Raw genomic sequence first — 25,555 nt, 5'->3', positions numbered from 1 at the left:
TCTCAAAACAAACCTGCTGTGGGTACAGATGCAGAAATGGGGCTCTGAGGTGAAACGTGGCTTGCACAAGTTACCTGGGTAGAAAGGGGCAGCCCTTGACTTGAACTCAGGCCTGTGGACAGCTCAAGCAGGAGTTGGCAACCTTTTTCTGTAAGGGGATAGATGATCAATATTTTTGGCTTTTGGGCCACAATGATCCCAATACTACTTGACCATTGTGTAGCTGTAGCATGAAAGGGCCACAGACAACACACACGGGTGTGGCCAGGCTTGGCCCTCGAGCAGCAGTTTGCTGACCTCCGAGAAAACACTGGCTCTTGCGTGGTGCCTGCTGCCTTTCTGAGGGTCGCATGGGGTGTCCCCTTGCAGATCTGCATTCTTGACTCCGTCCTTGCCTCCTGAGCGTCTTCAGATTTCCTTGCTGTCCCTGCCACAGGACTCCCTCTCTGATACCCATCTCTGACTGCGGGTGAAAACCCTGGCGGCCCTGGACACTGGTTTGCCTTGCCAGGCAGGGTTCTGCCCACTCTGTTTCTTCTAAAGACCGCTCACTACATCTTGGTGTATCCACTTCTGAAACAGAGTCCCTGCTTCCTGCCTCAAGTCCTCTGTCAAAGGGTTATAAGAGGAAACACAGAGAAGTGAAGAGAGCAGGGTGCAGGGTGCACCTTAGCCAAGAATGCAGTGAGGAAGAGACTATGTCCATTCCACGGACTAGGAAACAGGCTCAGAGAGGGTAAGTAACTCAAGACCTGAGTGTTAGTGACAGTTCGGCCACCAACTATCTGTATGCCTTTGAGCAAGCCACATCTCTCTGCTGAACCTAATGTTCCACATTTATGCACTGATGAGGCACAGTCTAGGTGATCTCTAAGATATCCTCCAGGTCCCAACATTCCAAGAAAATCTAGAATTTTCTCCCAAAGTGGGAAAACATCCATTCTACTTGACATCGTCTTACTTTCCATCGCAGTTATTCTCCCTCTGGGACTCAGAACGCATGCTCATGTGTGGTCAACTGTCTTTATTTCTAGTAAAAGCTTCCACTTACCCTAGGCTGAATCCCTTAAAAGGCAATGCGTATGCCTTGGTGGGAAGACATTTTCCTCACCACAAATTTCTTACCATTGTGTCTCTAGACCAGACACAATTCACATCTTTCTGTCCTCAAGCAAACTCCATGGCTTCCCTCCCTAACTAAAACGAAGGCCAGCATGGTTTCTGTTGACATCTCTGCAGAGATGCATGTGACTGTATTATCAAACTCACCCATTAAATTCAGGCCAGAAGTAAAGATATGTTAAAGAAAACATTTACATATTACTGAAAGATGAAACTGTTTAATATGATTCAGTGCTTTTAGCTGAAATGTTGGGGTGGAGGGACAGGTTTTCTAGAAGCCCAAACACTTCTTTGTTTTTGCAAAATTGTTCCTTTTACAGCTCATAAAAGGAAACCCAAAAAACAGCCCAGAGTGTCGACCTTAAATCCTTTTTGTTTGTGTATTTGTAGGAGGTGTTAGCCTGTGAATCAGACGAGGTTATAGATTACCAATAATCTATGTAAGTTCAGTGAGTTACCTAATCATGTAACATTTGATGAAATAAAATGCATTTCGAGAATCCTCATTCTCACATCCCCCCATCCCGACTATGGGGCTGGGGTGACTTGAATCTCCCCTTTGACATTGCTGATGAAGGCTGTGGTCCTAGGTGGCCAGAATCAGAGTGAACACGATTCTCTCGGGCACTGCAGGAGCCTCCTGGGTGGCTCCTAGACAACCGCAGTTGTTTCATAACCCTGTCCTTTGAAGATCCCTTTCCTCGCACTTTCTCTGATTTCATCCTGTCTGGGCCAAGAAACTTCCTGGCAGCTGAATTTTCCAACTGGAAACCCGAGGGAGGGACAAAGGCAGACACGGAACAGGGCAATGGCTCTGGCTGGTAATGGCAAACACAGCGCAGTTGAAAAATAACAGAAGCAAGTGTTTGTGGACACTGAGATCTTCGTCATTTCTTCCCCACGCTCTCTCTCAGAAGTCTCTGCGGGGGCAGCCCATCACCGTGATCTGTCCTCTACCTAGTGGCCCCCCAGGCATTTCTCCAAAATCTCTCCCTGCTCCATATACAATCCAAGTTCCATAGTTCAGAAAGTCTGCAAGACCTGGCCCCTGCCACACGCCAGCATCAGCTCCCACCAATACTTGCACCCTCCCCAGAAGGTCTGGCCTGTAGATACCACAGCACTGTGCTGTTTCCTAGTGCCTCCTGCTAGCAAGGCTCAGATCGAGACTCCTTTGAGCTTTCACCTATCTCTGAGTTGTGCTAAGTATGTCCCTCTGGGCACCCATTGAGAGCTGCGTGCCAGGGGTTGAGGTGTGCATGCCTGCCTTACACACTGAGCTGTGGGGTCCTGGAAAGTTATCTCTCCTGCTGTCTCTGTGCTAAGGCTCATGACAGCTGAAGAAGTGGATGGTTATTTTAGTATGGGAAAGGATGCTTCCCAGAAGAGGCATGTGTGTTTGGCGCTTTTTCCTCTTATATTTGTGATACCAGGGGAACACAGCCAATTTTCTATGGGGTGGGTAGAGGGCTGGGGTGGGGTGGTACCAGTCTCCAAGAAGTTCTGGGAATGTGAGGGGCAGACTGTGGGTGGGGTGTCCCCCTGGCTATGTACAGAACTGGTGCCACTCTCAATAACTCCCAAGATGCCTTGGAGTTTTTAGGAGGCTATGTTGTGATCAGGTTTATTAAATAACTGGCCCATGTCTCCACTTTGCTCTGAGCTCGGGGCTAAATGTCTCATTTGAAAGGCCCATTTCATGCCCCTTTCTCTCTCTCCAAACCTTCCTAACCACACTCCACAGCATCTCCCTTCCCTCTGTATCACTCAGCTGAGATCTGGGCCTCTCTCAGCATCTTACCCTCACCTACCACTTTACAGGGTGTCCTCCACTCAGGCCCACACTTCAGACCCAGGTTCCACACACGGCATGAGGAGTGAGCAACCCGCCCAGATGGCAAGGGGTAGAGCCAGGTCCTCCTTTCAGGCCTTCTGACCCCAAGTCCTTGTTCTTTCACCTTCATGAAGCAGACCCAACAGATAGGTGGGTGGCTAGGAATGTGGTTGGTCTAATGGGATTGTCCTGGGACTACCCCACATGGCCATCTGCTTAGTCATCAGCTAATATGCAGGAGGCAGGAGGGACGGTGCTGGTTCGGGGATGTTTGATGCTGAGCTTGGGGTTTGCTGGATAAGGAGCCCTTGCCTAGACCACCTCAGCACCATCTATGCTCAATTGGAAGCCCAAGCTAAGCTTGGGAGGCTCTGAGGTGCAAAAGCAGGGGGTCTGTAAAGAGGAGAAGAATCCCAGAAGGGCAGCAGCTGATGCTGGGATCCTCCCACACACCCCTGCAAAGTATTCATGCACCTTGGCTAAACTACATCCCGTAATGGGGAGCTCACCCCCTCCCAAACTAGCCTATTGTATTTTCAGCTCTAATGCAGAAGTTCTTAACCTACGCTGCACACTGGAATCACCTGGAGCCTTAAAAGCTGCCTGGATCTCACTATCATGTGTGGCCTAGACCCTGGGATTCTCACAGCCTCCGCTAGTAATTCAAATTTGCAGCTATGCCTAAGAACTCCTGTGATGACTGGTAGGTGGTTCTGCCAAAAGGACCCAAGAATGAGATATATTTAGAGAAAAAGAAGAAGTGTCAGGACTATAGTCAAAGAGTTTTAAAAGTGATTGGGACTGAGGAGCTCAGTTCAGCAGCCTTGCAGGGGATGTGACTGAGCGAACGGGGATTTGGGACATGTGTAAGAAAAACAAACACCCAGCCTCAGTGTTGTGAAGGCAATAGGGAATGGTAAGGACTGGGGCATCGTGACAGGCAGTCAGTCTTACTGTTGTTGAGTATGGTGGTCCCAGATCTTCAGGTTTTTTTTTGAGTATTAGAAATCAGGATTTTTATGCAAATTCTCCAAATTTTTAAATGTTGGCAACTAATTAAAATTTTACTTTGAGAGGCTGAGGTGGGCGGATCACCTGAGGCCAGGAGTTGGCTTGGCCAACGTGGTGAAACCCCGTCACTACTAAAAAAAAAAATTAGCTGGGCTAATTACAGGATTACACACCTGTAATCCCAGCTACTTGGGAGGCTGAGGCAGGAGAATCGCTTGAAACTGGGAGGTGGAAGTTGCAGTGAGACAAGACACGCCATTGCCCTCCAGCCTGGGTGACAAGAGCGAGACTCCATCTCAAAAACAAAACAACACCATGAGCCTTACTGGGTGATCCCACAGGCCATATCTGTGTGGTGAATGCATAGGCCTCCTAAACTGAACTTGTCCTCTTCTGTCATTTTAGAGAGGAACACGTGGGAGTCTGCTGTGACTTGCTTGAGAAGAGACAAGCTTCTCAAATGGCTGGTTAGACAGCCATTTTGGATAAAACACAGGGGTCTGAGGCTCCTGATTCTTGAGCATTTTTCACCCCATGGCAACTCCCCAGGCTAGGAATAAGCTGGCTGTAGCTGTGGGCTGACATTACCCAGGGATCATGGAGCCACCATGGTGTCCCTGCATGAAACAGCCCCCTGATGTTTACTTCCTAAGTGAATTCAAGCCCTAACACAGGCCAGATAAACAATGGTTTGTTTATTTTCTGATAGCAAGGTCTTAGTAGGGGAAGGCTTTCAGAAATGAATTTCTTTTCAGGCCATGAATGCTATGCCCAGAAAGGAGGAGACAGGAATCGAATCAGCAATGAAACGTCCAAGTGACCCATAGGTGCTTCTGAGGTTACTCAGGCATGTGCTGGGCCTCCACACGTGCTGGGTGCTCCCCTAGATGCCTTTCCCCACTGATCCCTGTGGTGAACTCTCTTTCCCACCTCCAGAAACTAAGCACGTGCATCTTATCTTCCTGGAAATATTCCCTTTGTTCTACCGTCACCTACCCAGTCAGACCGAGTTAACCACCTCCAGCTGATTACCATCAGCTTTGTTTCTACTTCTCTTATTGTGCTTAGCAACCGAGGCTGAAAATTCATTACTGTGCCATTTCATGGCACCTCCTCCTATCAAGGCGCAGATCAACACTCCTTTGCACTTTTGCCCTGTCTCTGGGCAGCTGTGGTCACCTGCACACCAGTGTCTTCCCCTGGCTACAGTCTTATGCATTGTGCACACTCGCCTTTCCCGCTGAGCTGTGGGCTCCTGGGAAGGTCGTCGGCCCTGCTGCCTCTGTGCTAAGGGCCTTGAGAACCCTGACTGCAGAAGAAGTGAATGGTCATTTTAGAGTTGGAAGGGATGCTTTCCAGAAGAGGAACATGAAACTGTACTGTGGTCTCCCCAAGCGCAGGGACCACACCTTACACCCCTTTGTAGTAGGATTCAAAGGCGTCTTGCTCAGTGCGTGCTGGGTCCAAAGAACTGTTGCAGAGACAGCAGCACTCAACAAACATCTCCCGGCTTCTCTGGTAACTGGGCTGGGGTCAAGTGACTAGTTCTGGCCCGATAGGCTGCGACAAAAACAATGTGTCCTTTCTTGGTTGGTGTTCGAGAGCAGGCTCCTCCCACTTGCTCTTCCCCTGCCTTGGAGAACTTCAAAGTCTCCTGGTCAGAAGATGTCAGCCTAAGATGGAAGAATCATAGGTCCCTGAACCGCCGATTGGAAGAGAGCCCCTGCCAGCTCACATCACAGTTTGTGAGAGTGAGAAATAAACTTCTGTTGTGCTAAAGTGCTGGAGTCTCAGGGTGTGTTACTGTAGCATAGCCTAGGATTGATCATCCTGACTTCTGTTGCACTCAGCAAACATTTGACTCAAATGGAATTGAAAAATGGGAAGATGTAGGTAAGAAGAAAGGAGGAAGCCAGCAGTGCATGCAGCTTAGTAACTGCGGCCAGTTGGGACGGGAATAGAAACGCCCAACCTCTCAGATCTGGGGCCAGGCTTTTCACCCAGAATTGCTAACTGGAAAAGGTGTTAGCAAATGAGGCTCCAGGATGAATCCAGAGCTCAGTGGCACAGAGGGACCCATTTATTTCCGATTCTGCCTCCACGGGTAAACAAGAACTCCTGAGCGATGTCTGACAGGGACACGGAGGCGCCACTTAACGGGCAGCTTGTAATAGAAGCTGACTGAGTTACACAGGAACAAATCACTCTCGATTTCCTTTCTCTCTCCTCCGTCGCTCTGGCCAATTTAGAGACTGTGTGCATGGCCGACTTGTAGACTATTCCTTTCCTTACGATAACAGCTGGGTGTTAAAACACAAACTAATTAATTTTGCCTTCCCAAATGAGGTTAGCTGGGTGCATCCGGGACGTTGTATTGACAATGCACCTTTAATATCCCAGTCTTGAGATTTTAATTAGAAGGCAAAGTAATCTCAAAGAAGGCAGTAATTATTTTTCAAATTGGCTACCCCAATTGCTATGACAATTAAGCACTGTATTTTATGAGCATGGACAGCAATCAATGAGGATCGCCAAAATCATCTCCAAAGCACATTCGTCTTTTTCCCTGGGTTCCTGGGCTGGGTACGTGGAAAGAATAGTGGCTGTCACTGTTGGAAAAGGGGACCAAGAGGGCTTTCTCCGAGAAGCTAAAAGCACTATGGGATAAAGCTGATGATGTCCCTAAGAAGCAGGAATGCCTCACAGGTGGTCATCAAGGGAGACTCAGTGATGCTTTGTGCAAGATCAGCAGCAAAGCGGGGAACAGAACTTTCGGGCTCCTGGTCTCCTGTCCTCTGCATTGGCAGCCTCAGCCCTGATCCAGGGGCCCTATAGCCCACGGCTGTCCTTTCCTTGGGAACACTCTTGAGGGCTCTGGTGTGCTGCAGGATATCTCAGAATGAGACGCCATCTCTGCAGTATCGGAGAGCTGAGGCTTTCGTCTCAGAATTTGGAGCTGTTGGGAAAGGTTGGTCAAGCCATGAGGATGCTGAGTCTAATTCCAGATCCCTAGGCCTCCGTGCCTGCCTAAGCCAACACTCTTGCTCAGGTAAGCCAGGCTAGCCTCAAATATGGACATGCCACTGAAAACTCTCGAATGACTCCCTGAATCCACAGGATAAAACCTGATGGCCTCCACTGGGCTAGTGAGGCCCTTGGGATCTGGGCCTGCACATCTCTCCCAGTACCCAGTGTGCACAGCCACACTGTCATGAGGAACATCTTGGTTTCTTCCACGACACCTCCTATGTGGTCCTGGCTAGCAGTCCCTTCTTAAGGTCTTGGCTTTGAAGCCACTTCCTGCAGGAAGCCTCCTGGACCTCCCTGGATGCTTTTGTGTTCGGTATGTTGTTCTTCCCCTATCACAGCACCTATCACGCTACCCTGGAATTACTTGTCTACCTGTCTTTTCCTTCTCTACAGTTTTAAATTCTAAAAGCAAGTGGACTGACTTCCTGCTTCTGTATAACTCCAGATCCTAGCATGGCACATGTATAAAGTGGGCAGTTCACAAATCTTTAATAAAGCAGTGAATGAAAAGCAGCAAGCAGAGGCTAGAGGCTCATTCTGGGGACATTATCAGGAGAGATAAATTACCCCAGCTTCACTGCAAGCCCTTCTTGGCAGCTGCCAGGACTGCACATGAGAAAGGCAGGCTCACACCATCCTAGACAGCAAGTTACCAAAAGAAAGGAGAAAAGTATGGCACTGGGGGTTTTTTGGCAGGCCCCGCCGGGAGTGGTGAGACTGCTGCTCATGCCCAGGTATCACCTCTGTTCCCTGTGGCCCAGCAGGGGCTCCAGCAAGACCATTTCTTGGGGGCTTAAGCCTTCTGGCTGGATTCTGGAGTTTCAATTGACGCCACTCCAAAGAAACAATTATATTCAATCTCATTCATAATCAAAGGAATCCAATTTCAAAAAACAATCAGATACCATTTTTCACTGGATTGGTACATATAACTAATGTTGATAATACACTTATTGGTGAGGTTAAGAGAAAACAGGTATTTTCAATAATTGTAGGTGAGGGTGTGAATCAATACCTACCTCTAGGGAGGGTAATTGGCAGTAACTATACAAATTAACAATGCAAATTGGCAAAGACTTCTAAAAAGCAAACCTATAGATGTGCACATGTTTGCAGATATCAGCACAAGGGTGATCAATGTAGCATTGATTATACTGGCAAAAAATTGGAAACACCCTCAAAGCCCACCAATGGCTTCTGCTTACATAAATTATGATCCGGACACACAGTGGACTGCCAGGCAGCTGTGAAGGAGAATGAGGTGGTGTGTGTCGATATGGAATACTTTCCAGAATTTAACAAGGTGCAGTACTTAAAACATGTTCCGTAAGTGTAAAAAGTGGGTATTTTTGGAAGGATCCACACACAGAAAGCCAGTTTAACAGGTTGCTTCTGTGGAGGAAGACAGGGGGTGTGGAGTGGAGTTTGCTTTTTACTTTAAATCTTTTAATCCAATTTGGATTTCTTTTCACTGTATGCATTGCTATTTAAAAAGAAATTGGAGAGAGAGAGGATCCATTACACACAAATGCCAGGAGCCACCTATGCCTTAATACCACAGACCTCCCTCCTTTTCTCTTCCATGGAGCATACTTCCAGAAAGGTGAATCTAGTTCACCTCACCCTCTGTCAACCGGAGGAGACTGGGACCAGTACGGGAAGGGACCAGCCCTAGGGACACACTCTCTGGATTGCTAAGGTCCTGTCTGGGAGGAGCCACCAGCAACCTGTGCTGGTCTCTCCCTATCTTTTTGCACTTTGCTTACTCTTCTCTCACCTTGGGTCCTCAAGTCTTTGCAGCAGGGCTTATTTTGCTGACCTGGCCCCTCTGGCCGTGGCCAGAGGCAAGCTCAATCAGTGCCATCCTAAAGCCTTAATTAGGCTCCTGGTGCCTAATTAAGCACCAATTCACAGGCCTTGTCTGCACCAGGGCCAGTGGGCTGATTTCCTGCCTGAGGGGCCACCTTCTCTGTGGGTTGCAGCCTCCTTCTATGTTGTAATTAAATTAGAGCCATTCACCACCAGCTGCCTGAGGCCATACTCAATTGCCATGGTGTCCTTCCACTCCATTGCTCACCTTCCTAGCCAACAGCCAGCCAGGGCTCCGTGCCACCCCACAGGCCAGCAGAGCCAGGGGCCCCTGGGTGAGCTGCTCAGGTTGGGGCCCCTGAAGCCTGCCTTGTTGGCACCAGAGGCTGGACCCTGCCAGCTGCTGGTGAGAGCGGAAGGATAGGCATTCTGCTTGGGTTTCAGAAACATTCCCCTCTCTCCCTGCTCACTGCCTCAGATGGGCAGAAATTTTGTGATTACACTGTGGGGGCAGAGACTCAGATGTGTTGAATGAGAGAGTCTCAGCGTGGGAAGGGAGGCCATCTAACCCAGCTGTTATGGGTTGAATTTCTCCTTTCCCCCAAACTCATAAGTTGATGTTTTAACCCCCAGTACCTTGGAATGTGACTGTATTTGGAGGGAGGGTATTCACAGAGGTAATCAAGTTAAAATTAGGTCATTGGTGGGCCTTAATCCAATATAACGGATGTCCTTGCAAAGAGGGGGGATTTAGAAACAGGCATACAGGTAGAAGGCCATGGGAACAAGAAGATGGCCATCTATAAGCCAAGGTGAGAGGCCTGGTGCAGATCCTTCCCTCACAGCCCTCAGATGGGACCAACCATGCTGACAACTGAGTTTTGAACTTCCAGCCTCCAGAACTATGAGATAATACATTCTGTTGGTTAAGCCACCCAGTCTGTGAGACGTTGTTATGGTATCCCTGATTAGTGAGCTAATCTGCCAACTCTGTATGACAGGGATTTCCTCTCCACCATCCCGGTAATGGGAGGTTCGCTGCTGCCTGAACATCTCCAAAGATACTGAATTCACCACCTCCTAAGAGGCAGCCAAACCCATTTCAGATGATCTTATTTGTTGGAATATTCTTCCCAAAGTCTGGATGGAATCTGGCTTCCTCCCCCAACCCTAGTTCTATACCTGGAGCCTCACAGACCAAATCTATGAGCCACTGGAGGGCAGGAGCCTTGTTTTATTGATGTTTTTATTCCCCCAGCACAGGCCTGGAGCCTACTGATGCCTAATGAGTATTTGCCGAGTAAATGAAACTCTTGTTTCTTGGAGCCTTCTCTCTCAAAACCTCTCAGCTTCCAAATTTCTCTGCTACTGTGGCCCCTCTCTGGCCTCGCACCTAAAGAAAAATGTGATTCTCTAAGTGGGGTCTGGCCAGGCAGAGAAAAGCAAGGCCATCACCAACCTCCCTGACTCCTAGAGATGCTATGCATTCATTGTTGTGACTCAAGACCATGTTATCCTTTTGAGCAACCACACACCACCGATGGTTGGTGCTGTTCATCTCTCTGTACTTGTACACATGTTTTGAACCTAAGTACAGAATCTTGCATTTGTCCATGTCAAATTTTTTCCTCTTTGGTTGATTTGGTTCTAATTCTGAGACCTTAAATATGGAGAATCCCCCAAAAGTCACATCACCAGTGAATGTGCTAAGCAGACCACTGATGCTGTCATTTAAGTTATTGGTAAAAATGGGGACAGAGACCAAGCCCAGTGGCTGGTTCAGAGAGGTCTCTCTGTGGTCCACATTAATCTAATTAATTAGCATCCTTTGGGTGTCAGTGGTCAGCAGATAGTGGTTAAACTATCTGTCAAGGATACAAGGAAGTCACAGTGGAGATAGTAGAGATCACTGACGGCTATATATGTGGATTTAAATTCCAGCTTCCTTCCTCTCATCTGCAGTTTACAGAAGGGCAGGCCTTCTGTTTTGGTTTCGGAAACATGCTCCCCTTTTCCTGCTCACTGCCTCAGATGGGCAGAAATTTCATAAGTACACTGTGGGGCAGAGACTCAGATGTGTTGAATGAGAGAATCTCAGCGTGGGAAGGGAGGCCATCTAACCCAGCTGTTATGGGTTGAATTTCCCCTTTCCCCCAAACTCATATGTTGATGTTCTATAAATTCCAATTGGGCAATTTACTTTGCATTTCTGACCCTTAGTTTCCTTATGAATAGAAACGAGAGGAAAATAATATCTATTTTATCAGGTTGTTCCGAGAAGTTAACATTTGTCCCAGTCAATTCCCTAAACTGTCCGTCAAGTTCAAGTTGCCCATGAAATGCTTTGTCAAGGTAGCTGACTTATGTCCAGATGTGAAATGACTATACCGATCCCTGGTCTACCTGTCCGCTGCCTGCCTCACAAAGGAACATCAGAACAGTGTGCCCAAGTATCTTCCAGTTTTACGTCTCCATCTTTAAGCATTCATCAGCCATAAGATTGATAACCTATTTGAAACTCTGGCTTGGTGTTGACATTAAGCTCACCGTTGTCCATCCTTTCCTCATGTTTAGAAAATTGGGACGGAGATTGCCTGATTCCCTTCTCTAATTCTGCATGATTTGGAGAAGATCATGGCCAGCTTGCTCAGTGGTCTGACTGCAAGTTTGCCCCTGGGAGGTTCATTGGTTTTGACTCTGTGGATAGCAGTGGTTCTCAAACTTATGCCGTGCATCCAGATTACTTGGAGCACAGTTGAAACACACATTGTTGGGCCCCCCTCCTAGAGTTTCTGATTTACCAGGTCTGGGGTGGGCCTGATAATTTGCATCTCTAACAAGTTCCCAGTGATGCTGATGCTGCTGGTCTGGGGACCATGAATGTTAGGAACCACTGCTTTAGAGCAGGAAAGTGGGACTGTCAGTAAAGAACCCAAAGGCCCTGTTCTCCTATCCAAGTAAAAGACTCATCTTTGCTGAAAAAACAGATACAGGAGTTGAGGAGTTCATTATACGTTTGCCCTTCATAGCCCCGATGCCTTCTGCTCCTAACCCTTTGGTTCTTACTTGAAATATAAAAAGACTTTTCTGTTTTTCTTAATATTTGCATAAACTCAAACCCATCCTGACTTTGGCCTTCCTGACATGATTCTCTAGGGTGCCATCACTATTTCCTAGTTATGTGTAATAGGGGCAAATGGATGGTGATCAGGAGGATCAGGAGCAGGGAGGAGACCTGGATCTGTCCCTAACCAGCTGTGGGACCTTGTGCAAGTTACTTCTTGAGGCTGTTTTCCTATCTTTAAAACAGGGATAATGGCAGTAGTCCTCTATTGACATGAGATAATGCTTAGCATGGCATGCAGCATGTAAGCATTCACTACGGTAATATGTACCCCTCAGCTGTTTTTCCACATGTCCTGTCGCAAGCCATTGAGAGCGGCATGCAGGTGTGACTGCATTTCTGAGCCTTTCTGAGTCACCACCCAAGGATGCCTGCTTTTCTTCTTTAAAAAAAAAAAAATGCCTTTGTTGTGAACGGGCAGCCAAGCAAATTAAGAAGAGCGAAACCAAAGGCACATTCAAGGGCAAGTGGCATGGAGAGCCTCAGCTGGGGTTTCAGCATGACTGTGTCATGCCCAGGTGCTGGCTGGTGTTTGACGGGATGCTGAGGAGCTCTGACCTTTCAGCTTGTTCTCCCTGATAAGGCACTGCCCCAGGCTCTGAACAACTGCAGTGTGCACGTGTAGCCTTGTTGCACTGCTACCTGCTGTTGTCTTCTAACACTCCTTCTCCAGTGTGGCAGCTCCTGGCCCACTCAGCTCATTGCCATCCCTGTCTCTAGCCCAGTACTAAATGAGTGCAAATTTCTGCTGCACCTGGTGCACCACATTAGAGCGAGACAGTGCAGTTCAGTTCTTGGTTGTGCCACTTAAATGCTGAGTGGCCTCATACAAATGACCTAACTTGTCCGAGCTTAAGTTCCTCTTTTGCAAAATGAAGATAACAAAATGAAGGTAACAAGTTAACATTTGTCCCCTTCCATTCCCTAAACTGTCCATCAAGTCCAAGTTGCCCATGAAATGCTTTGTCAAGGTAGCTGACTTATGTCCAGATGTGAAATGACTATACTGGCCCCTGGTTACTGCCCTAAAAGTGAATTCTCATTTGAAATTCCCACCAGCAAAGCAGAAGGGTTCCTATTTCTCCACATCCTCACCAACACTTGTTATTTTCTGTGTGTGTGTATGTGTGTTTACTAATAGCCATGCTAGAGGGCATGAAGTGATATCTCATTGATATGGTTTGGATCTGTGTTCCCACCAAATCTCATGTCGAATTTTGTTAACTCCTAATGTTGGAGGTGGGAGGTGATTAGATCATCAGGGACAGTTTCTTGGGAATGGGTTAGCACCATCCAATGGATGCTGTCCTCATGAAAATGAGTGAGTTCTCTTAAGATCCAGTTGTTTAAAAGTGTACAGCACCTCACTCTCTCTCTTGCTCCTGCCATGTGAGACGCCTCACTCTCCCTTTGCCTTCTGTCAGAACTGGAAGCTTCCTAAGATCTCCCCAGAAGCCAAAGCCACTATGATTCCTGGAGAGCCTACAGAACTGCAAGCCAATTAAATCTCTTTTCTTTATAAATTACCCAGTCTCAGGTATTTCTTTACAGCAGTGTGAGAATGTACTAATACATTCATGTACTTAATTTGTATTTCCCTTATGATCAGTGGAGCATCTTGTCCTGTACTTATTGGCCATTTGAATATTTTCTTTGGAGAAATATCTATTCCAAGTCTTTTGCCCATTTTCAAATTGAGTTATTTGGATTTTCTGTTGTTGAGTTGTAAGAGTTCTTCACATATCCTGGATATTAATCCCTTATCAGGTATAGTATTTGTAAATCTTTTCTCTAATTATATGAGCTGTGTTGATACACTGTCCTTTGATACACAAATGTTTTACATTTTCTAGGTAGTCCAATTTATCTATTTTTTTCTTTCATTGCCTGTACTTTTGGTGTCATACTTAAAAGACCATTGCCAAACACAAGGTGATGAAAAATTTCTTGTAAGTTTTCTTCTAAGAGCGAATTTCTTCTAAGTGAAATGTATAATTAACAATGCTTTAAATGCAGACAACCTACAGAATAGAAAATATTCACCAACTATGCATCTGACAAAGGTCTAATATCCAGAATCTATAGGGAACTTAAACAACTCAACAAGCATAAAACAACCCCATTAAAAAATCAGCAAAAGACATGAACAGCCAATTCTCAAAAGAAGACAAATAAGTGGCCAAGAAATACCTGAAAAAATGCTGCTCATCGTGAATCATCAGAGAAATGAAAATCAAAACCACAATGAGATACCATTTTATACCAGTCAGAATGGCTACTATTAAAACGTCAAAAAACAACAGATGTTGGTGAGGATGTGGAGAAAGAGCATCCTTATATATTGTTGGTGGGACTGTAAATTAGTTCAGCCACTGTGAAAAGCAGTTTGGAGATTTTGCAAAGAAAGTAGAACTACCATTCCACCCAGCAATCCCATTACTGGATAAGTATCTAAAAGAAAACAAATCATTCTACCAAAAGACACATGTACTGGCATGTTCATAGCAGCACTATTCATAATAGCAAGGACATGGAATCAACCTAGGTGCCCAGCAATAGTGGATTGGATAAAAAAGATGTGGTACATACACACCATATTAACAATACCCATTCACAAGAAACCCTCCCTGATGATCTAATAACTAGAGGCCATAATCCTAAGTGAATTAACACAGGAATAGAAAACCAGATGCCACATGTTCTCACTTATAAGTGGGAGCTAAACATTGGGTATTCATGGACATAAAGATGGCAACAATAGACAGTGGAGAAGAAGGGAATGGGGAAAGGGTTGAAAAACTGTTGGGTACTAAGCTTAGTACCGGGGTGGTGGGATCATTTGTATCACAAACCTCAGCCTCATGCAATATACCCAGGTAACAAACTTGCAGAGGTACCCCCTGAATCTAAAATAAAAGTTGAAAAAGAAAAAAAAATCATTAAAATGGTAAATTTTATGTTATGTATATTTTATCACAATAAAAGTTTATTCATACATCCCCCGCATACCCTATAAATGGGGGGTTTATTGGGCAACATATCTTAACATAGGAAAAAAGATTATTTTGCAAACTGCAGTCCATTATTGGGACTTCAAGGTGAAGAACTCATGAGTGGCTGGTTTGACTTAGTCCACTGTTCTGACTACTACAGAGTCCTGTCTTAAATTCAGCCTATTGCACTTTCCTCCTTGTGGCTCCAGCCCCTAGAACTCTTGAGTCCATGGGACAAATCTTATGTCTTTCCCACATTGTAGCTCTCCAAGTGGCAGGTGGCAGCTGCCACAATCACAGTAGCCATGATTGATTGATTACATGTATACTCTGTGGGGCTCTGGGGGAAGGGGGAAGGCAGGTGATACAACCAAGCCAGTCACGGAGCTGGGGTCTGGACCTTTTGGAGGTGTTGCTACTGCCAAAGCCAATGGTTTTGATGCTAGGCCACAGTGCCTCTTGGCCAGATTCCTCCTCAGTCTTCCTCTCTACAATCCCTTGGTCTTTTCTTGTGTGACTTTGTACTGCATCCCTCCCCAGCCCATTCTTTCACTTGCAGTGAACACCAGGTAAGGTCCCACCAAGGCAAGGGCTAACAACACATGCTTCCTACCTTTTCATTGGTGTCCTATTAGACCCAGCACCCTGCAAGGTCCAATGGCCCCACGGAGGGAGAGGATCATTGGCAGAAATCCATTCCAAACCCCCTTCTCCCCTTCTTTTCCCCCTACTAAAAGCAGAGGCTAACCTCACCCATCCTGCAGTATTTCCTCCCGGGGGCTCCTGCAACTGAAGATGCTGCAGTCTCAGGATGAACAGCCTGTTTGTTTAAAGGGTTTATTACTGGTGCTTAATGCTATTTTGACAGATGAAAGTGAGTCAATTATAGCTGGAAATAGCTCTGGCTGCATCAGTTTCTTCCAGGTGGTTGCCCATTCCCCATTCAAGGGACTTTTTCTCTCCTTAACAAAAGGCAGTGTTTCTCCTCTTATCCCCAAGGACTTCAGAACCATCTCAAGAGTTTCCTCCTTCTAGGAAGAAACAATATTTAATATTTAAACAGTCCATGAGAGGAGGGTTGCCACTGCAGACCTACTCTGACAGGGATGAAGTGAAAAGATGGTCCTGACAGGCCAACCTCCAGGATAAATTATGTAGCCCCATTGAGCCCTGTGTCCATATAGGTATCATTCTGGCTCCATCAGACACACATGTGGCTGCTCCTTATTGAATGGTTCTCTAGGGCTTTCTTGGGGGCAATGGGTTTTCCCTGTTGATATCCATCTTAATGATACCAGTGTTGGTCACAGGCTTGGGTGACCACACTCGCCTTCATGAGGACAAGAATCCTTTGTGGGTGGCTCAGAAGGCTTCCCAAGGTCACACTGAGTTATGCTAAGGCCCCAATGAAGAGCATCCTGATGCCCTTCAGTCAGTGGGGAGTCTGTACACTGGGCTCTTTCATGTCCCTGCTGATCTGCCATGTGGTTGGATGGGCAACTGAGTATAGGGCCTGACCCCAAGCTGGGAGGTCAGGAGTGTGGTAGGGTATATATTTGTAACAGGCATCTCATACTTCATATGCTCAAGAAAGAACTTCCTTCTGCAATGCCCCCAAACATGCGTGGGCTTTTCTAAGCTCTTCTATCACAGAATATGGCACTGCCATATTAAGCTTGTTTGCTTGGGCTTGTTTGCTCAAACTCTAATTCTAAGAGTCATCCTGGATTTTTCTCTTTCTCTCCCCCATTATGGTCCTTAAACAGAATCCACCAGTAAATCCTGCTGCCTTTACCTCCAAATTTTATAGCAAATCTGACCAACTCTTAGATATCCCACGCCATAATCCTAGTCTAAGCCATCATCATTTCTTGCCAGAGCTATTGCAACAGTTTCCCAACAAATATTCCAGCTTTCATTCTTGCTGGAGGGATCTTTTAAAGACACAACTCAGATCTTCTCCCTCACCTCCTTCACTGCCCCTCAAACTTAGAATCAAATCCAAACTCTTTACCATGGCCCACAAATATATGTGCATTCTAGTTCCTACCTCTCTCACTAACATCATCTCCTCCCCTTTCTCCTTGCTCACTCTGTTTCAACCACATTTGTCTCTTGGTTGAACCTTGAGCACACCCTCCCACCTCAAGGCCTTTGCACTTAAGGTTCCCTCCACCTGGAAGGTTCCTACCCCAGATCTGCACATGGCTGGTGGTTTCGTTCCTTGAGACTTAGCTCAAACCAACTTCTTTCCAGAGAAGACTTTCCTGATAGCACTATTTAAAAGTATCATCTTTATTTGTTTACCTGTAATTTATCTTTCCCTATAAGAAAACATAATTGTTAATGAGATCTGGGACTTTATTTTATTCACTACCGTATCTTAGTGTCTAGAACAGAGCCTGACACATAGTAAGCACTCAATAAATATAGGTGGAATTAATATGTGTAGGTTTTAAAACGCATCTACAAATGGGCACTTTCCCATTGAAAGGCACGGCCTATGTCTACTTCCCTTGATTCTAAGCTAATTTAATGACTAGATGGCTAGTAGATGATAATAGAAGTGACACTATGTGGTCTTAAAATGTGATGCAGCTTCTGCCTTGGTCTCTGGGCCACTTGTGCTAGAGCCTGGGCCACCATGTACACATCTGACCACTCTAAGGCTATCATGCTATGAGGAAGCCCAATCTAGCCCATGCAGAGAGATCATTTAGAGAAACCCTAATATAACATAAAGAGAGGGAGAGACGCATGGTTAACCCCAGCTGCTTCAGCCCCCACTGTTTTACTTCTAGCCAATCTGACTGCACCTGACCTAAGAACCATCTGGGTGAGCCCTTCTCAGATTCTTAGCCAATAGAAATTGTAAACAATATAAAATGAATGTTGCTGTTGTTTTTTTAAGCTATTAAGTCATGAGATGATTTTTACTGCAACAGAAAACTGGAAGAGAGTGAATGAATGATTAATATTAAACTATTTTTCTTGTGGCTGCTCTAACGGGCACTAGTAAATTCCTAGCCAATTTACTGATCCAAGTGCCAGGTAGATCTATGCCAGGTCACATGAATGGGAGGAAACAAGGAGGAGATTGGGAACTACTACTTGTTTGGCTGGGGCTGTTTAAGAATGCCATCCAGGTTGACACGGACTTCTTGATAGGAATAGTTCAGACCCTCCTCAACATTTCCTATTTGTTTTCCTTAATTCTTGGAATCTCTTTCCTGGAATTAGAGATCCAGGCCTAACCAGGAGAATCCTTAGCTAATTAGTTACATCAAAACTCTTCTTAAAGAGAGTGGATTCCATTGCTTTAACTCTCCCTATCTCTTTCATATTGCCTAGGTAAAGTTCCCTTCCATCTTAGAGAGAAGAGCGTGTGGACAAAAACATCCTAGGAGACGTTCCTGTGAAGATCTCAGCCCAATCAACAAGATGTGCTCTGCAGAGTTAGAGCATATTGCACTGAGACATAAAGATGGCGATGAATGATGATAACATTAAGTGTTTCTACCAAAATATACTAGGCATTTCACATCCATTATCTCATTGAGTCTTCACATCCTCCAATGTTACCATTCCCACTCATATTTCACTGAAGAGGCAACTAAAGTTTAAAGAGATTAAGGTGAATTACTTGAAGTCAAGTGCGTCTGATCCTGATTTTCTTGAAAATCACACACCTGGGATGGTATGTGACTTGCCAGCCACCATCTCTCTTCCCATGTTCATGGCATCTGTTCCCACTGAGCCTTGAGACAGCCCCACCCCCAGGATCATTCTCAACTCAGCTCTCTAGGCAAGCACTACCCATTGGTCAAAATTGGCATGCCAGATGAAACCCACTTGCCAAAACCCCTCATCTCTCAAGGAGTGGAGGCTCAGAAAGGCCAGGTGACGTGCTGAGGCCATCCAGCAAGTGAGTGGTGGAGCTGGGGTGGAAATGCACCTGGGAAAAGGATACTGCCTACCAAGAATCTCCCACACTTAGTGACAGTCCTACTGGCCTGTAGGGAGGCCACTCACCCGCGAACAGCGTGCAGCAGGCGCAGCGAGGGGTATGCAGTGCGCACGTTGACATGGTGCTTCAGGATAAGCTCGTTGACCCACTCAACACGCTCCTTGCCGCCCCTGGCCATGAAGGCAGGGATCCACAGGATGCTGCCATTGAGGCTGTGCAGCCGCTGCAGCAGCTTCTCCCGCCACGTGGCATTGACCAAATCCTCAAAGGCCCGCTGGATGACCGAGGGGTTCATGGTTACCAGGTCTGTCTTGAGCCCCACATCCCGGGCGTACTCCTGTACTGGGGCCAGGTTGCACCTGCCAGAGAAAAAGGCAACATGATCCTTTTGGGAAAGTTGAGACCCCTTCTTCTATTTAACTTGATCTCATCCTTTGCCTCTCCTTGCTTCTTTCTCATCCCCAAACAAAGACCCAGGGCATCTCTCCACACTCACAGGCCCCTCCTGTCATCCTTTCTCCTCCTTTTTCTGCCACAAATGTTGACTGAGTTCATACCACGTACCTAGAACTTTGCTAGACCCTGTGGACGTAAATGCCTGTCTTCTGGAGTTCAGGATCTAGGAGAGGAGGAAAGCAGCAAGTAAGCCAGTCCTCAGTCCACAAGATGATGATGCTGTTGCCAAGAGTGACCTGGCCCATTAGTTGACAGAGTGAGGGATCCGAAGGCAGACTTCCAGGCTCTAAACTCGCTTTGACACTTTCTACCTGAGTGACTGTGGGAAACTTGCTCAACCTCTCTGTGCTTCCTGAGACCTTCCATTACTTTAGCTATGATACAGATCACAACAGCATCCCTCCCAAGGATTAAAAGAATTGCTACATGCTCAGTACTTAGAACACTACTGGATATAGTAAGAGCTTGATAAATGCTAACTGTTGTCATCATTTTTATGGGAAGGAGGAGTGTCAGGTGGACTTCCCTGAGGTGGTGACCACTAAGCAGAAGTCTATTAGTGGACAAGGTACATGAAAAGAGTGCTTCTCCAGTTTGCCAGGTCAGAAGAATCACCCCAGGCACTCATTAAAAATACAGATTCCCCAGTTCCTCACCTGGAGATTCTGATTCAGCAGGTGAGCCTAAGCATTGATACCGATTTTTCACAAGCCCTTCCTCTTCAGGTAGTGTTATAGCCAAGCAGTTTAGGAATACCATGCTATAGCACTGTGGGCACAAGAAAGGTATCCAAGGACAGAGAGATGGAAAACAACATGGGTGTTTAGGGAAAGACAAGTGATTTGGTCTGACTGGAGTATATTGTGTGGAGGAGATGGGGTTTGGGAGGCAAGCAGAGTGAGGTATCAAAGGACCTGTGTGCCAGGGACTTGGTTCTGGGGGCAATAGGGAGCCACTGAGGGTTCTGGAGCAGGAGAGTGACAGGGATGGTTTAGAAATTTTGGCCACAATTAGAAAGCAATGAGATGACATTGCGGTATGGATTGGAGGGGATGGAGTTGGGTACTGGAGGGCAAACTAAGAGGCCACTGCAAACTCATGTTGACAAGTCAGGCTGCCTGGGTTAAATAGCAGAGGCTATTTAACCTGACGACTTCCTTGTGGGAGACCCAGCCTGGGTGTGCGTACCTGGGTTTCCTGCCTGTGCCTGGGACTGGGATGGCAGCAGAGGGCACTGCAGGGGAGGTCTGGCTGCTGTCTGGCACAGAGGATTTAATGGTGGAAAAGCCCTTTGACCAGTGAAAAGAAGTCTGAGAAATCCAGTTAAGAGTGTAAAAACAGAGGCTGGAGACATGAAGACAAGGGATCGCAAGTCATCATCAAATGAAGAAATCCAGGAACGCACCATTTATCCCTCCCTTTAAGCAAGGACTTTCCTTTTTCAACAACTGGGGAGAAAAAGTGGGTTAATCAGAAAGAAAACTCCTATTTTTTGAGCCCCTGGTGTGTGCCAGGCACTGACCGGTCCTTTAACATAGGTCAACTGATTTTATTGTGACCCAGTTTTAATCACCCTCCTGTCACAAGTGAGGAAATGGAGGCTCAGTGTGTGAGAATTAACTTGCTCAAAGGCTTGGAGCTAGAAAGCGAACCACCAGGAGTCAAGCTCAGGTATATTCGACTCAAAGAGCCTGTTTGTGATTTCAGACTGAACGCCCTAAAATATCCCCTCTTCCCATCCCTGCCCCTAGGTCTTGCTATCTTTAACTGTGACTAAACACTGCAAAGGGATAGGATTGCCTTGGGTCAATTCCCCTTCAGAAGCCCTTGCCACAGGCCTCAGAGACTGAGGTGTCACTGTAGTACCTCAGTCAGTGTGGGGCTGCCCAGGTCTCAGTTACTCCTATTGCCTTGAAACCCGGCTGAGCCAGGCTTCCAAGGCTTTCCTGAAGGTCTGGGGCCAATTCTAGGCCAAGCTCCAGGTCCCGAGAGCAGGGCCAAGTGGACTCCATGCAGTTCAGATGGACTGGAAGCAACCATGGGGCAGGAGGGCTGTGACAGAGGCAAGGAGAATGAAGGGGATGTGGCACCTAACCCTGGCGGCTCACAAGGTGGCCCAGAAGGGTGAAGCAGGAAACACACTCTCAACTACAATGTTGGCCAGTCTGGGATGCCACCTCCTGGAAGATGTTGTGGGCAATGGGAACAGGGGCTGTGTGCTCCTTGTAGGCAGGCCCCAGCCCTCATTCAGTATAGGACTCGGCTCACAGTAGGGGCTTCATACCTTACCTGCAGAGGCACAAGAAGAGGGAGGCAGGGAGGGGCTGTGAAGTCCAAGCTTTTCCAATCACTGTGCCTCAGTGAGGATGCTGGGGTGGGGGAGCTCTGCCCTAAGTGGACTGTCTAGACGTCTTCCTTCCCCACCAGATGTGAATTGCTTCATTTAGGCGAGAAGGAGGCGTTAGGAAGGGGTTCAATCTGATCTATGCTCTCTTTTGTCCAGCAGTAGGCCAGGCCTCCCAGAGTGACTTCTGGATTGCCTTGGCTCTGGGCAGGAGAGGAGTCACTCCCTTCCAGAAACCACCACACCCACAGGTACACATTGAGGAGTACTCTGCAGGATGAGAGAGGCAACTTGGGCAGGCTCTGGAACCCAACTACCCGGTCCACAGCCTGGCTCCAGCCCTCACTAGCTGTGTGGCACTTGCCTCTCTCTGCCTCAATTTCCTCACTGCAAAGCCAGGATAAAAACAGAGCACTCCATACACAGTACTTGTGAGAATTAAATAAGTTAATAAACACGAAGTGCACAGAATAGCACCTGGTACATTCCAAGTGGCCAAAAAATGGTAAGGGATAACAATGATGATAATGTGATTTATCCATGGAAGGGCATTTGTTCATCAGATTCTCCTTACGGAAGAAGTGCGTGCGTGCATGTGTGTGCATGCGTTTGTGTGTGTGCCCGATGAAGTTCTGATCCCCAAACAGCTGGGAGCTTATACTTTGCGCACAGGATCCCAGATAGACACAGTGTCCTTAGCCTGGCATTGCAGGATCATGGGGCTCTCCTGGGACCAGTCTCCCATCCATTCCCAGCGGCACTTTGTGCAGCTGATGCTTGCTTAAGCAGTGCCCTGCCTGATCCATGCATCTGCCATCTTGCTTCCATGCCTCTCTTCATGCTGTTTCCTCCTCGTCACCACTTTCACTGGTCAAAGGCAACTCACGCTCCAATGCCGCTTCTGCCGGAAGCCTGCCTTGAACTCCCTAGGAGGCACTAGGTTTTGCAAGATCGTTGCATTTTGCGTGCCATGTGTCCCACCAGGACTTACAAGCTTGTCTTCCCCACACAGAGTTTTCTGAGAGGGGGTGAGGTCTTGCGTGTCTGTGCGTTTCTCCCACAGAAGAGGTAGGGTGAATGGATTGAAGACTTGGACTGGCAGAAACAGAAACCTCTATCAGGAGTTTCACAGTGTCTGCCATTCTAGCAAAGCCACACGGAGGCTCTCCTCTGGCCTGGAACAGCCTTGGACAGGAGGCCTGGAGATGGACACAGCCACTCTGGTCTGGAGGAGCTCACCACTTGGGGGTGAGGTGGGTGGAGTGGAGACAGAGTCCCCAGGGAATTAACACTTAGTGTCCCTGTTGTGTGGGAGACACCATCCCAGGCATATTCCCATATGCCATCTCATTTAATGCTTGCAACATCACACTCGCGCTCTCTTTATTGTTAGTGTGGGGCTTTGATCTGTAGCATATTTTCAAGTGCAGGGCATGGAACAAACTCCTAGATTGGAAGAACCCAGAGGAACAGTCCCAGCGGGGTGGAGGAGCTAGTGCCACTACTGGGTACCGTATCCCTGATGTCAAACGTTAGTCTGTACACAGTGGGGCTGCAAAATCTTGTCCTAAAACACCCCTCAGGTCCACCCCAGAGACACGTGGGAGTTTCAGAGCCATGAACATAGGCCTAAGGGACAAAGAACAACTGCACTTTTTGAAGTAGCTTGCTCCTTGGCACTTTTGATCCATATTTTCCAAGTATGTGTGGATGGATGTGGACATGACTCCCAGGAGTGAGGCAGAGTACACCCCGGCTGCGCCTCTCCACGTGCAGTCACACACCAGCAGTGGCATGCCCTGGGGTGCTTGTTAGAAATGCTGAGTTGCCGGCCCCACCCTAGACCCCAAAACTCTGCATGTCAATAAGCCCAGGAGACTCCTGTGCACGGTAAAGTCTGAGAAGCACTGGGCTAGAGCACAGACCGTATTCATAATGAAAGAACCTCAAGGCCAGCCAGTCCACCCAGCCCGTTTTACAGATGATAAAACTGAGGCCCAGAAAGGCAGAGAGATACACCCCAAGTCATGTGACAAATGGGTAGCAAAGCCAAGGCCCAGCTTTGAACCGCACACTGCTGACTATGTGAAAGGGTTCCAAAAGGAAACTGTGGCCAAAATCTGCCTCTAAAAATTCCTGGGTCAGGACTTCATGGGCTGTGTGAAGCTCACCGTGGGGACTCATGACTTGTGACAATGGAAGAGGCATGGCTTAAGTGTATGGCATTAGGTCAGAAAGCCGCCCCCCCCATACTGCTGGGCACTCCTGGAGGATATCCGACCCCCTGGGAGGAGGCCTTGGCCCCCACACCCTCACCTTTAACGCCCAACTGTCACTCCTTCTCTGACTTCCAATCAGACAGACCTGCCACACTTCCTTCTTCCTTTCCCCTCCTCTCACCCTCCCTCTACTAGTCTTTAGACTAAAGGGTTCTGAAAAACAGGGACTGAGCTGTTGGATGTGCCAGGGCCAGACGGACCTGGGAGAGGATGACAAAACTCTGGCTGCCAGGCTGCGGTAGCATTTCAATCCCAGTGGATGCAAGAGTAAAGACACGGTTTCTTCCCATGTCCCAAGGTTTAGGGAACTCTACGATAAGGTGGCTTCCCAAAGCCCCAGGACAAGGCTGTCTTTGCCTCGAGTTGGTCCCCACAGAAACATGAGAACATATGCAGTTCTGCCAGGGCTGGGGAGCCGGCTGCAATGAAACTCGAGGCTCTGCATGCCCTAATTTTGACCGGGAGACAGCAAAGCCTTGTTTCCATGACTGTAGTGGGTTGGGGGTCAGGTGTCAGGGCCAAGGGCAACCTTGTGTACAAATGTCCCAGGCAACTGGAAAATGAGAGCAGATATTTTCGAGAAAATAATGGTCAGGTACAAAATCCAAGTTTCTCTGTTACTCCCGCACTTCTCAGATTTTGAGAACAGGGTAATAAAGTCTCTAGTAGGGCACCCCCTTCCAAGACACTTACAAGAGTTTTGCAAAGTTGAACCAACAACTAGCCAGCCCAGGAGATTCTCTTACCAACCTTTTGTACCAGGCTCTACCTCAGGGGATCAGCAAACTTTTTCTGTAAAGGGCCAGATAATAACATTTTCTGCTTTGCAGGTGATATGATCTCTCTGTTGTGACTCTGCAATTCCACCCCATGACTTAACCGTGCCCAGTGACTCCACTCTCTTTGTAGTGAGACAACAGCCACAAATGATATGAAAATGGGTGGCGTGGCTGTGTTCCAACCAAACTTTATTTACAAAAGTAGGCTGCGGGCCAGCATCTGCCCACCTCTGCTGTGGATCAGTGATTCTCAGCCTTGGCTGTAAATCAGAATGACCTGTGCTCCCTGGGTTGCCCGCACCCCTGCCACACCTCTCTTCCCCTCTCCTCCATCAATTTAATTGGTTTGAGATACATTCTGGACATTGGAGGCGAAGCTCCCCAAATGATTCTGATGGTTGAGAGTAGGGGCTAACTCTGTCAAGGCCTCGTTTCAGTCTCTTGGGACAACTGGCAATGCTCCACTGAAACACAGCCTGCCTGCTGCTCTGGCCCCAGAGTGCCTGCTGGGGCATGTTACCTGATGACGAAGCTGTGGGCGTCAATCTCCTGCCCACAGCCGCTGTTCAGCAAGACCCCCGAGTTGCCCACGATGGCACAAGTCCCAAAGTGCTTGTTCTTCAGTGGCGAAGTCCTGGGGAGGAGCTCATAGAGGTTCTGAGACACATTCATGGTGCTGTCTCGATCGAAGATGTAATGAATAATGTCTCCAGGCTTCAGAGTTCCTTTTAGGACAGAAATGTCCTTTTCAGCATCCAAGAACTTTAAAATTTGCTTCCTGTGAAAAGCAAACATGCGTGAGGAAAG

General features: G+C 47.3%; 1 protein-coding gene across 2 annotated transcripts in view; it reads right to left on the bottom strand.

The window, feature by feature from the left end:
- The window catches only part of ST8SIA2 (ST8 alpha-N-acetyl-neuraminide alpha-2,8-sialyltransferase 2), a 75,152-nt gene that overhangs the window by 4,857 nt on the left and 44,740 nt on the right, over positions 1-25,555 (bottom strand). For both annotated transcript variants that reach the window (XM_011947402.1, XM_011947403.1), the window contains 2 exons: positions 25,269-25,526; positions 18,956-19,249 (listed from right to left, as the gene is read on the bottom strand). In XM_011947402.1, the coding sequence (XP_011802792.1) occupies positions 18,956-19,249; positions 25,269-25,526 (552 nt within the window). The remainder of the gene's footprint in view (positions 1-18,955; positions 19,250-25,268; positions 25,527-25,555) is intronic.

The sequence above is a fragment of the Colobus angolensis genome, unplaced genomic scaffold, assembly GCF_000951035.1.
Source record: "Colobus angolensis palliatus isolate OR3802 unplaced genomic scaffold, Cang.pa_1.0 Scaffold264, whole genome shotgun sequence".
NCBI lineage: Eukaryota > Metazoa > Chordata > Mammalia > Primates > Cercopithecidae > Colobus > Colobus angolensis.
The sequence above is the reverse complement of the archived record's forward strand: the minus strand, read 5'-3'. Positions and strand labels throughout refer to the sequence as shown.